The sequence below is a fragment of the Sipha flava genome, unplaced genomic scaffold (genome assembly GCF_003268045.1).
Source record: "Sipha flava isolate LNK unplaced genomic scaffold, YSA_version1 109_pilon_pilon, whole genome shotgun sequence".
NCBI classification, from domain to species: Eukaryota; Metazoa; Arthropoda; class Insecta; order Hemiptera; family Aphididae; genus Sipha; species Sipha flava.
The window spans coordinates 2,045,059-2,059,604 of NW_020271726.1; the positions used below are offsets into that span (position 1 = coordinate 2,045,059).

The following is a 14,546-nucleotide window of genomic DNA, read 5'->3' on the forward strand; positions in this document are numbered from 1 at the left end:
CGGTTAACTGTAATTAATCATAATAAACAAGTGAACATAAACAGATAAATATTAGCTCATTTAATCGATGTAGTTTGTTTTTTAGGGAAACAAGAAGTGACATTCCGCGGACATCGCGAGAATGAAGGTTCTTTAAATAAAGGAAATTATTGTGAAATTTTAGATTTACTTTCTAAAGAAGAGCAATTTATAAGAGAACACTTTTTGACAAATTCTTTTTTTAAAGAACTTCACACGACATACAAAATGACTTGATTCATTGCGTAACTACGGTATTAAATTCTCATATTTTAAAAGAACTTCAAATTATAAATTTTATATGAATACAAGCCGATAAAATTACGAATGTATCATGTCAATCTCAAATGAGTTTAATTTTTCGTTATATTATTGACAATAAGATCGAAGAATGATTTATAGTATTTTTTGATGTTTCCAAAAATAAGACAGCGGCTGGCTTATTCGAAGTTATTCTAAATGAACTTTCTAAGTGGAATATTGGTAAAAAAGTTGTGTGTCAAACATGATGGTGCTTCTATTATGGCTGGTGAAAAAAATGGGATGCAGTCAATTATACAAAATATTTATCCAATGGCTATTTTTATACATTATTACGCTCATCAATTGAATTTGGTTCTACTTCATGGAGCAAAAACAATAAAAGATGTTAAATTATTCATAGAAAACCTTACTATTTTCAAATTTTTTAGTGGATCTTCTAAAAGAAGTGTCTTATTAAGAGAGCAAGGATTTAAATTACCAAATCAACGCAATACACGTTGGAATTATCATTCAAGAGCTGCTGTAACTATAAATACTCATTTCAATGAACTAAAAAATGCCGAATCTCATGTAGTTGATGACTCTGACTGGGATTCTACTTCTGTTTGTACTACATCTGATATATTGAGTAATGTGAACAAACGAAAATTTGTTTACTTATTTGTACTTTTTAGTAAAATATTTATATTTACTGATCACACATTTTGTATTCTACAAAATAAATCAACTACTGATATTAAATATTGTGTTAACAAAATTAAAAGTCTTACTTCGCGGATAAAAGATTTGAGAAATGAAACTTCCATACACGATATCATAAAATTTTCCGTTGAATTAAACACAGATTTAAAGTATACAAATGAGGAAGGATCTAATTTACGTCGAATTACGTTTGAAATTATTGATTCATTAATTGTTCAAATAAATATTAGATTTAAAGATTTTAAAAAACTAAAGTTTGTTGAAATAATAAATGAAAAAATGTTTGAATCATATAAAGTTCATTTTCCAGAAGAAAAATTAAGACAACTTTTTAAATACTATCCAGATATTTTTAATAAAGATCGTCTAAGGAATGAGCTTTACATAATATATGCAGATCCATTGAAATATTTCACTCCTTTGGAATTTATTGATTATATATTTAAAAGTAAGAATCTGAAAAATTTCTTAAATATTGTTACTAATTTTTCAAATAAATTATAATTATAAATATTATTTTAGATAGGCTTCAAGAAGTATATCAAGAAGTCACGAAACTTATTCAATTAGTATTAACTATTCCTGCAACAATAGCCTCAAGTGAAAGATTCATGAGTACTTTAAAACGTATCAAATCCTTTTTAAGAAATTCAATGACAAATAATAGGCTTTCATCTTTGTCTACTTTAGCTATTGAAAAAAAAAAAATGTTAGGTGAATTATCAAAAGATCCAACATTTATAAACAGTGTAATAGATGTGTTCGCAAAAAAACAAAATCGGCGAATTGATTTAAATTATATTCAAATCTAGTTATTTTATGTAATTTACTTTTTTTATGATGATCTAATTTTTAAATAAATTTTATATAACACCATATATTTGGTTGTCTTGTTGTCTACCCTATAAAATTGTTCACGCGCCACCACTGTTTGTTATGTATTTCCGTCGCCGCCTGCCTATAGTTACCACGACGAAAACAATTGGTCGAGAATTTGATGGAAAATATTAAAAAAGAAAGAAAAAAAACAATGTATGGGAACTCCTTCAGAATTACATTTTACCGGATAGAATCAAGGCTTAATATTATTATCTATAAGTCTTTGGGCTATAAATGAACGAGGAGACCGCATTGTATACTTATTTAAGCAACATATGACCATGGCTAATAAATTTCAATTTTAAATTTACCGGAGAGAAACACATTTTCTTATGCATGTGGTTATATAACGAAGAAATGTTTAGAAAAGCATATATGTGCTGATATATATATGATATATATATATCATATATATATATAGCATATAAATATATATATATGACTGTAAAAATTATGTTCGTCATCAAAAACAGTTAAACCAGTTACTTCTTTTATGTTTTTTTAAAGCATATGCTACAAGTGATCACTCTACATTTGGAAACCTAATGATGCCTCATAATAATTTTTATTGTTTTATTTTGAGTTAGAAAATATTTTTATTAAATTATTTTCTTTTAATTCCATAGAAAATAGAGTTGGTTCCAAGTTGAAATTTAATTTTAGTAATGTTCCTTTTAGTCACCATGTAAACTTTTCAACAAATCTTTTTTATTAAATTTATATATTAGATTTAGAATTTTTACAGCAGTTAAATGTTTAAATAAAACTTAAGTTTCCGAAAAATAAATTAAATATATAAAACTAACTGTCTTATCCCATTTATAATTTTTAATTTGTTGTTGTAATTATCATTTATTAATTATTTATAGGTAATCATATGTCATGTCCCACGTACTAAATAACAATAATACCATAATCACCTTGCATTGCATATGGATATGCAAGAGTTAGGTTAGTTACATATAATAAATTAACTCTTTTAAATATTAAACCACATCTATCAAATGCCATACACCACACAAAGTTCCAGCAAGGAAATAAATAAATGAATATTGATTGTTAACCACATCCACATTTCACACAAATGTGATCTAACGAGGAAACATTATTCAAATAATCACATATATGAGATACATTAAGCTACACGCATGATCACAATATACACTTTAACTCAGAATCAATAAGGAAGTATCATATTTTTATTATCATTTTCATATACACACATACACTCGCATATATCGGGTATAAAAGAAACCCGAAAACAAGGGCAAATCAAACAAGTTTTGGCTATGCGACACTGAGCACCTTCACGCTAGTGTATGTCATGGTTTGGACTTAGAAACATTTTAAATATTTATAATTTGTTGCCTCCGTAACATAGTGGCCGGTCAACGAACCGTATATATCACCGCGGTCGGACACACGCACAATTATCTGTATTATAGTTTATTTATTTTTGTTATTAATTGTGTGTGAATTATTTAAATGAAGTAATTCCCAACGCGTTATCGGTCATCGGCGCGTTATCTGCGTCACCGGCTCGTCGGTGCGTGTATTTTAATACAGCCGCCTCAAATTTTTCTTTTCCACCGTATGTCGTCGTGAATTATCCGTTGCGTTGTTGCGAACAATTTTTCCTTTTACAAATTTGTTATAGGCACGAATTGCCAGTATTATTATTATCATTTTTTATTATATTATTTTATGTGCGCTAATCGCCGGGAGTTTTTTATATTATAATTATTTATACGTGCGCGAATCGCCGTAATATTTATTGTTTGTTTAATTTATTTTTATACACATTTACGTGTGCGCGAATCGCCACTATTATGTTGTGAATTTTATTATATTATTATTGTGTGTGTGCTAATCGCCACTATTATTATTATTGTATTTTTTATTTATATTGTATTTTAAAGTATAGGTTTTAGGTAGTTGTAGCTGGCCAGTCTGCGCTCCACAAACTGTGAGTTTTTATTTATTTTATTATTTAATTATTATTGTGCCATAAGGGCCATTATTATTATTATTGATTATATTGGTCGTGCCGAATCGGCATTTTAGTTAGGCTTAAATAGCCAGAGTATATATTATTATTATTATTATTTATACAATTTACGTGTTGCTGTGAATTATTTTTTGTTATTACCATATTTATTATAAATTTTATAATTTATTGTTGGGCCAGAAGGGCCGATTCCTATAATTTATTTTACAATACAGCAACATAGTTACCATATTATACCAGTTATCATTGAGTTACCTATTGTCATTAGTTTTAAGCATACACACACATTACAATATACAACATACATACAATCGGTCGGTAGTGTGCGACACGCACAAGTCGGTGTCCGGGAGTGCGGCATATTATTTGTAGCACCTGGCCCAAACATAATTCTTAGAAATCATTTTAATAATTTAATAAGCCAACTAATCATAAAGAGTATTAATTATTTCATCATTATACCTACATCCAAGCGTTGACTAGATTACTAGTATCTGAAATAATGATCAAACGGTTGGCACGCAACACATATAATCCGAAAGAAAATTATTTTTAACAATTTGTTATTATTATTTGTATGTCTTTCATTACCTACCATTTGTAATGCATTTTGATTATATACTAAATAATACATTAATCAACAGAAATTAAAAAGAAAATGCAATTTTGTTGATTTATTTATTTTTTTTACCATTATTATTTGGCTTGTGTTAAAAAGTAAAATCCTTTTTATTAAAGATTAATTATATATTACAATTAGTAAATATGTATCACAGAATAGATTTAATCTATTCTGTGTATGTATGTTTATTTACATTATTCAAGAAAAAGCTAACAATATTCTTGGTATCAGAAAAAATATTGTACACCACTGTCTTTATTGTATTTAAAATATTTCATACTAAATTTTAGGTCTACACTGATGAGTCTTTTCAATATGGCGAACCATATTTTAAGACGGCCATAAAAGCCTGTGTGATTTCTTATCGGTTTTCATTCTGATTTAATCTATTCTAGGGTCTGGTTTTCCAAAGTCATACACATAATTAAATATTTTGTTATATATTAACTATTTTATACTTGTTTGTACAATACTAAATTGTCTAAAACATAATGTACTTAAAACTTATTAAACAAATTACAATTTAAATATGTCGATAACATTAGTGAATCATTTTTACCCGATACGGAGTCCATAAAAGGACACTCAGGACAGTCCTGCCTCTATCTGATTGTACTTCATCACACATTTGTAATACGAAAAAATTAACTACTTATTAAAATTCAAGATTACAATTATTTTGAAATTATTAAGCAATTTTTTATTGAGTCTTTATGCAAGATATTTATGAAACGTTTTGTAAAATACTAGTAACTGTAGTAATATAAATGGAGTTATTGAGACACCAGAGCTTTCAGAAGGTTTAGGTTCATTTAAAATGTGAATGTATGTTTCATATTCTGGTGCTATTGGTGATTGGTGTTCATTAAACTGATGGATGGTTTCCAATTTTTCAGTATCAACCTGCGTGCAGTTATAAAGTTAATTTCATATATGTATTATGATAAGAAAATTAGTATTTTAGAATAATGACACATACAACATATTTATTTTATTATATATATTTTAATAGTTATATTTATATTATATTTATATAATATATATTTATATATTTATATTATAAATATAACTACTAAACATTTGAAATATTAATTTTACCGGAAACAATGGATCAGAAAAATCATCAAATGGTCCATATATGGAAAACACGGGGGGTATTAGATTGACTGTTTTACTCTTTCGTCCAAAAATGATGTCCATATTCATTAATAATGAAATAATTTCTCTTTTAGCATTTCGAGAAATATTCGGTTTTATTAAAATCTAAAAAGCAGTACACATTTGCACACAATTATAGTTTAATTAATTAATTAATCTAAATTGTAATATACTTTAGCCGTAAACTTACATGTCCAAAATTCGACCAGGACATAGGACAATCTACAGAAGAATTCATTTTGCCATTGCAAACAGTTGAGAAATTATGAGAGTTAAAGTTATTTTGTAAATTCAATGGTGATCTTAAAATATCTATAAAATATAATGTAATTAGTGCTTTTATAATTCGTTATATTATTATTTTTTATATTTACTTAAATATTGATCAATGTGAAGAGTGTTGATAAATGCTACATCTCCTCCACCTTCAATAATGCATCGAAGTGTTTGCGTTTCAATCCACATTCCATTTTTATTACTGTCTTCTGGTAAAACATCTGAAGATTAAAAATGTTTACTTATTTATCAGATAATTTGATTACATTTATACCTAACCATCAAAATCACACTCTGGTATTATATTTTTATCAGAACTCAGCATTGCACAACTTTCTCCGAAAAACTTAGTTATTGTTTCATTAGTAGGATATTGTTCGATGCCCTCCAACTTTAATGATAGTAAAAATGAATTCCAAACTAAGAATTTAAATGTATATTAATGTTGCGAATGAAGAAATTTAGAAGTTTAAAATATTACCATAGCCATCGAACAATGGAAAACATGCTTTTTTGCCTCTTAACTGTTGGAAAGTATGTACTACCTTTTTTTTCAACATAACTGCGCTCATTTTTCGATATAAACGGTGATAAATTGAAGTTGCGTAAAGTATTGGTTTTGAAACACCATATTTTCTGAAGTTTAATTAATTTTTATTAGTTCTTTAAGTTGATTACTATTAAGTTAGCATGTACCTTCTAAAAATAGCAATTTTATCTGCATCTAATATAATTATTTCTACTTTGCCAGATTTTAACGTTTTTCCGCAGTCTGAATCCATAACACAATTCAATTTAGGCTGTATTCCATAAGCTATTGATATATCAGAAAGTACTTGGCACTTTTTATAAGCTGTTATTGTTTCAATACATATAGAAAATGAACGATCTTTGCACAGTTGGGCTTTTTCTTCAGCATCCATATATCCTGGAGCTGCTAAGAGATAATCTCTAGGGCTAACAATGTTAATAGTTGAAGTAGGTTCAGAATAGGATCCAAGTAAGTTGCTTAATGCCCATTGCCACATCGTTATGTTGCTTAGTTTATTAGCTGTATTTAAATAGTTGATCAATTCTTGAATGTTTACAGATGTTGAACTAGAAATGATTTTAATAATTTGAAAAATAATTTTTTTCAGTGAAACCGTTGGATTCGTTTTTCATTTACTTTTTTGCTATTACAACTGGCCAAGGTCGAGATACCCAAGTACATGGATTTGTACTGTCCAATGGCTGTATTGAACCATTTGAACACAGAAAACTTATTTTACCGCAAGCATTTGTACTATCGCCCTTGAATGAAAATAAAACGATACGTGTAGTTTTGAACTTATAACTATAGATAAATGGCTAAGAAAAATGTATTACTATCATATCGATTTTATTTACTTTGAAATGGACCCTAACGTCGGAAAGCCTGGCCCAGCTAATATCTCCATAACAATCGCTTAAGCATTGCAATGCTCCTTGTCTTCCCCAAAACTGATCATTACCGTTACATTTTGACGGATTTTGACAATTTGAGCATAGTTTTGGATATTTAACTTCTAAACAGGTTAAAATGTTTACAAATATAACTTATTGTTAGCAAAATGCTTATGAAACATTACTGAGTATATTATCCGTGTCGGGATCTGGATCCCATTGACCTGGCTTGCAAGACTCGCCGAAGAATTGAGAAAGAGATTTTAATTGATTTTCCATTAGACTTAATTGTGGATCGCATTTTTGTGGAACGATAACTCGTTCGAAGTACTTGAATGATCATTAATATTATATATTCATAATATACATGGTTAAAAATAATTATTAGTAAACCGCAACAGACTGTTGTGACTATTGTCAACAGTAGGTAAATTGAGCTGTTAAAACATGTTTCCGTATTTTATCAATTGCGAATCGTTGACTTGTATTAATTTTTAATTTCAGTAAAATATTTCAGAACTCTATTGTAAACATCAATTTTTCGTTAAATTCCTTTATTTTACTTACATTTTTATAATTAAATGTTATTCTTTTTATTGTATAAATTAATTACGCAGACAAAATAAATAATAATAGACCCTCAACATACAAAAATTAATTATAATATATTTTCTTAATTAAAAAAAGTATCTAGCAATGAAGATTTTTTAAAACCACAATCAATGAAATAAGAAAATATAATTCCTCTACAAATTCATTCCATGGTTATGTATATATATATATATATATATAGAGTTTATTATAAATTTATGAAATCAGAATGTACATCATATACGAGTACTTTACATTGAAAAATTATATATAATTATGTGAATTCCAATACTTTAAACTGAGATTTTAATTAACTTTGTATGGTATTTTATAAGACCGAATGTGTTAGAATTTGTCTTACCTGAGATATTAGGCTAGACCATCCAGTTCCTGCTTCTCCTTCAAAAAGTCCCGGATGACACAATCGTTTTCCTCTTAAATCATTTAAATTTTTAATATTGGCATCTTCGTTAATCAAAACCACCATATCATAATCAAATTTGGCTGAAAAACATTAAGTTATTATTTTAATATTATTTTTATTTCTATTGACAATTACTTTAACTAGTCGCATTTTTAGATATTTTTTTCAAAAAATTTTGCTTTATTTTAATTTTTTTAATAAGCCGATTTGACAGTATATTACTTATTAATCTTATTTAAATCAAATTTCTGAAAACATAGGTATTCACAAAATATTTTGAATAGAAATTCGTTTATAAAAGTAATTGTGTATATCAATTACCTTTAATAATACATGTTCTACGTCATAAATGATTTCAAAATTACAATTTATAAATAGTAGATTTTAAGCGCAGTGGGGCATATATGCATAGATATCAGAATGATTTTTGGATGATATGTGTTGTGTAAAAGTTTTTTGTCAACATTTCATTAGTTAGGATTCTAGAGAAAATTAACCTTTTGCTTCTTGAGAGCTAATTCTTCTCGGTGGTTTTCGAATATATATATATATAAGATTAATATATAATTGTATATAATTAATAATATTAATGTTGGTTTTATTTAAATACAGTGACGGTATTGTAGGTGAAGTGGTACCTAACTTAACTTTTGGAGGAAATAATGCTCAATTATAATTTTTCTTATTTCCTGGATGATTTCTGGATCATTCCTAGATTTCTTGGACTAACCGATAGTCCAAATTGTTTAATCAATTTCAACCAATATTTATTTTGAATTTTGAATTTAAATCGAATTTTTGAAGCAAAAATAATTATAAATCATAATTAAAAATTAACGATAAAATAATAGGTAGTATAGATTGCGACGTGAACAAAGATGGGTGTTTATTATGCCCAGACTTGGGTGAAATACTTTTTAAAAGTATTTAGAATAAATACTCGAATACTTATAAAAATAGTATGCCGAATATGTATTCAAATACTTTATACAAATTGTATTCCGAATACTTTTAAAATACTTCTAGTTTTCATACTATAAAAATAATAGATGTCCACTCAACAGAAATATTTGAAATTGTAGGCTAAATATATGTTATTTTATTGTATTTTTATATTACATAACTGTTATAGTTTATGGTTTACAACAATAATAAATTCCTGATATTAGCTTATACAAGATACGACGGAGAAGTAATAAAATTATTTAAAAAAGAGATGATTTAACGGTATTCGAAGTACAATATTCAAAATACTCGTTATAAGTATTCAAAATACTTTATTGAATACTTTCAAAAAAAGTATTTGAAATACATTCAAAATACTTAAAAAGTATTCCGAATATTGTATTCGGAATACTACCCAAGTCTGATTATGCCGAGTATACGGATGGCACGGCATAAGTCACCATATCAATTAAATCACCCAGCACTATCATTGTTTGGATATCATAAATAATTGAGAGTTGTAAAGTTATAACTAAGACCCGGAATTATATGCACTAAAAACGTACGAAATATGTATGAATTTATGCGATGGTTATCATTCAAATATGCACTCAAAATATGCAAAAATATGCAAACAAAAATGCATTTTTATTATTTATTAAATTTTAAAATGTATACAATTCATTAAATAATTAATATTCAACAAAAAATATACTTTAAAATATATTAACTGTATTTTATATATTTTATTGAACTGTATGGAACTGTATGTTGTATTGAAATTAAATTGTATTTTGAACACTCACTCATCTAAACAAAAAGTCACAAACGAAAATCAGTTTAAACAAATCAAGCGGATTTTTATAATATTTTTAAAGTTACTTGGAGAGTTACTATCGTATTGGTTCTTTTAGCAAACTATCTTATCTTAATATAACAGAAAATCAAATTATATAACTGCACGATTTACGAAATTTACGATGGACATGTGCCATGTAATAAATAATAATATTAATAACTTCATAATATTTTTTTCTTTATATGCATTATATTTCGAAAAATGCTAAAATATACATAATAATTTTAAATGTTCTAAATATGCAAAAAAAAATGCCAAATTTAATTTAGCATACCAACGCATTAGATTAAGATTCAAATTTCTGTCTTACCTTACAACTTTTTAGTTTAATATATAAAAATATGCAAACGCATACAATTCCGGACCCTAGTTATAACACTGTATTCAAGACTACCTGTTAAACTCGTTTTACATTAATTTAAAATAATTGTACTTTTATTTTAATAGATCGATAGATTATTCTCAGTCATTAATTATTATTTTATTTTTTTATTTACAGTTTTATGTAATTTAAATTAGGGTTAATAAAGGTGAATGCATTACAAAAAAAAAAAAAAAAAATTAAACTTAAATTATTTTTATAAGCTAAAATTTTAGGTATATAAGTATATGTAATAGTATTTTTTTTAGGAATATTATATTTTTTCTTAAGTTATAAGACATACATTCATATTTTGTATCATAAATATATTTAGCTTAAAAATACATTTTAGTTGAATTTTTTTTTAAATTATCCATTTTCTCCATAATTCGGGGTAAGTGCATTATCTGAATAAATATAAAATAGTTAATGAATAAGAAAAACAACGACGTGAGAGTTAAAGTTGGGCATAATCAAGTAAAAATAATCAAATAACTCTATTGTTGAAAATGTCAAAAAAAATTAATCGATAAGGAAAATACTAATCGATTATTTAACGGAGTGATTTTTCACGCAAATTATAGTAATTCAAGAACTTGTCACTCAACGTTTTGAGTAAGTATCATATTCGAAACTTCATTTTTAGAATTTTAAGTCCAAAACATCAATCAACGAAAATAATTGAATGAATTATTTTATTTATTAGTTATTATTTTATTACTTTTATTTAGAATATTTTATTTTAAATATTAACTCTTAAAACCCTAGATTATATAATATTTTTAAATAATAATTTAAATTTTTTTAATAATTAGACTCGTTAAATAAATAAATTATGATTATTAAATATATTAAGTAGAATTTTAATATTAATTCTTATTGTGGGTAATAATTTGTTCGGCTATGTTATAATATAAAAATATAAAAATAAAAGATAACATTATATTTTATGGAAAATTTTATTTCAAATTATGATTTTGAGTAACAATTAATAACTTATATTATTCCGGGTCTTTACATCAATTAAAAATTGCATGTGATTATTTCAAGTGATATTTCAATTATGAAAATATATTGATTAAAATATCCATGTATAAACTTAATGATTCCTTTTTTTAATATAGAAATTTAAATCAAGGTTATTTTTATCATATTCTATATTCTATTCTATATTAATCCTTTCACTTTGTATCTAAAATCACAAATATCGTAATAATAATCAATACTTGAATTTCAACTTAAATATATAATCTAAAAAATTGATCTTCAATCAGAACTTATACTTCGTATTCATTTTACCAAATTTTTTTAAAATTCTTTATATAACACTAATAATTTTCGTGTGTGGGTACCATTTAAAATAATACTCTCTAAAATGTGTGAAGAATGTCTATATTTTATGTAATAAAATCAAATTATCTTTTCAAATGTTTTATTTCATTTAGTTTGAAAATTTAAATAATTGCTGTATTTTAAAAATAAATGCATAGTAAAACCAACAATTATTAATGATGCATTAAGATGAGTGAATTAGATACCTAATTCATAGGTTTTAAAATAAAATATATCAAATAGTACATATAAGCACAGTTGTTGAACATTATTTCGATGTGTACCTATATGAAATATTTTATATTGGTAAGAAACGATTTTGAAAATGCATTTAGATATATTAATTAATAGCTAAATAATAATGTACCTCTATAAAATAAACGAACTTCATTTGTGACGCTTAAGTAGTCATTCCATTTAGTAGCATATGATATTTCTTCAGGTTGAAATACTCCAAAGTCTGCTTCTTCGTTAAAAATTTTTCTTAAACAATGCAGCCTATAAATGATAATAGTTTATTATTATTTTCTGCGTGGTTATGTTTACGTATTATAATTTTAAGCCATGTCAGCAAGATTGATTATTGTATTTGTTGTAATTTGATATTACATAAATTTATAAGGGCGTACACCGCCTGAGCGAATCGATCCAAAATATAGTCTGTTTGGGCGAATAAATATATACCGTTTGGGCGAATAGATATGTACCGTTTAGGCGAAGATTATTTAACTAAAAATTCCGTTTGGATGGTATAAAAATTCTTATAATATACACTCAAAAATTAATTAAACAAAGTTATATAAAATATAAATAATTAACAATAAGTTATATTTAAAAAAAATATTGATAATATTATATATATTATATAACTATGTAAGTAGTTAGTAATCTACAGCCAAAAAATTATAAATACAATTACATATAATATAATTAGTATATTTTAAAGTAATCTATTGGCTTTTGTATGAAAATGCTTATAATATACATTCAACAATTAATCGAAAGAAATCATATTTTTTTAATTTATTTATTATTTATTTTTTATTTTTTAGCTTTTATGAGCCATTTAGGCTCTTTGCTTCTAAAACCAAATCCCCCCATACTTCTCTTGTGTAAGCTAAATTCATGTTTCCGTTCCAATCCGATTTCAGCTCCTTTAGATCTTTTCTAACTACATCTATGAAAGAAATCATATAAAATATAAATAAATCGTAATTGATAATAAATTCTGTTTAAAAAAAAAAATATTGATATGGATATTAATAATATTATTATTTATAAGTCGGAAATAATTTACAGTCAAAAAATTAAAATAATAAAATAAAATTACAGATAATATAATTATTAGTAGTTTTTAAAGCAATCTATTGACCTGATATTTTAAACCTAAACATTTTATGTATTCTAATTGGTTAATATCTCCTCTTTTATATTTATTCCATGTTTCTAGTATAAAATCTTTATTTTTTATTAGCAATAATATTATCTGTCATCAGATTTTTACTTCACACAGGTAAAAATAATTTCACTCGTCTAAACGGACTATTATTTTTTTGGTCAAAATGATTATCTTCTCCCAAATGACCACTGCCCATTCGTAAAGCTTATTTATGTTATTACACAAATAAATACTAGGAAATATTTGAGAATTTAATTTTAATTGACAAATGGTCTGTTGAAACATTTTCTATAACTTTTATAAATATCTATAAATATCTATCTATACATCTAATCTAACTACGAACGAAAAAAATGTGTTCAATATTTGTAGAACCGTAGGAGTAAAAGAAAATTAATCAAATTATCCTCATTACGTTTTAAAATGTAATTCTACTTCGGTTTCATTAAGTTATTTTTTTTAGTTGTGTTAAATAAAATAATGTTATGTTATAATTATGGATTGTTTTTAATTATTAATGAACAATTTTAGGAGTAAGTACTCACTTATCATTCCCGAATACGCATTCAACTGGACTAGATGATTCATTTTTAACCAAAGGACAGTAATATTTTGTGCTGTCTCTTCCTCCGCTATTCGGCACAACACAAATCTTGTCTGAAATCGTTTGAAATGTATAATGTTTTTTGTAATTAATAATAAATAATTTTTTGCTTGATTTTGAAAGTTGGTTTTTTGATTTCATTCTTATAGAGATTAAAAAATACAATTTATAGCGTTAAACTTACATTTAATGTTAGCTTTAATGATAATCGGAAAAACGATTAAACACATTAAACTATTAAAATTTTGCATCGTCTTATATTAAGAACTATAATATTATAAATATCGAACATTAATAGTATATCATTATTTTAATTTGAATAACCATTGTAGTTACAATCGTTATGGATATGTTTAATCATTTTTTGGTCAGTGGCGTTTATTCACAAAACGATGTTTTTGCATTCACAGCTAAAATTGTACTAAATAATAAGCGATTAGATTAAAGTCGGTCAGCTATTATTTACTAAAAACTTGAATACGCATACGTCATGTACGTATAGTATAAAATGGGCCCGGTTAGTTTATTTCTCGTTTGCCTTGGTAAGAAGCACCATCAGCTGCTCTGTTGTTCTTTAAAACATAAATGTGCAATGGGTTATTCCAAATAATTACACACGCACAATGTGTATTCATATTATTGACTCCAGCCGTTGAGACATATCTGTGAATATCACTAA

At 25.7% G+C, this 14,546-nt stretch overlaps 1 protein-coding gene across 1 annotated transcript; it reads right to left on the reverse strand.

Annotated features, from left to right (window-relative positions):
• Positions 1 to 4,914: 4,914 nt before the first annotated feature.
• On the reverse strand, positions 4,915 to 14,329 carry LOC112687577 (transferrin-like). Its single transcript, XM_025560334.1, has 14 exons — positions 14,052 to 14,329; positions 13,809 to 13,920; positions 12,232 to 12,362; positions 8,305 to 8,447; positions 7,538 to 7,682; positions 7,317 to 7,474; positions 7,096 to 7,220; positions 6,624 to 7,025; positions 6,409 to 6,563; positions 6,207 to 6,347; positions 6,026 to 6,148; positions 5,842 to 5,963; positions 5,592 to 5,756; positions 4,915 to 5,396 (listed from the first exon to the last, which is right to left on the reverse strand). The coding sequence occupies exons 1-14, from the start codon at positions 14,116 to 14,118 to the stop codon at positions 5,205 to 5,207; spliced, it is 2,181 nt and encodes a 726-aa protein (XP_025416119.1). The 5' UTR covers positions 14,119 to 14,329; the 3' UTR covers positions 4,915 to 5,204.
• Between the last annotated feature and the right edge of the window lie 217 nt (positions 14,330 to 14,546).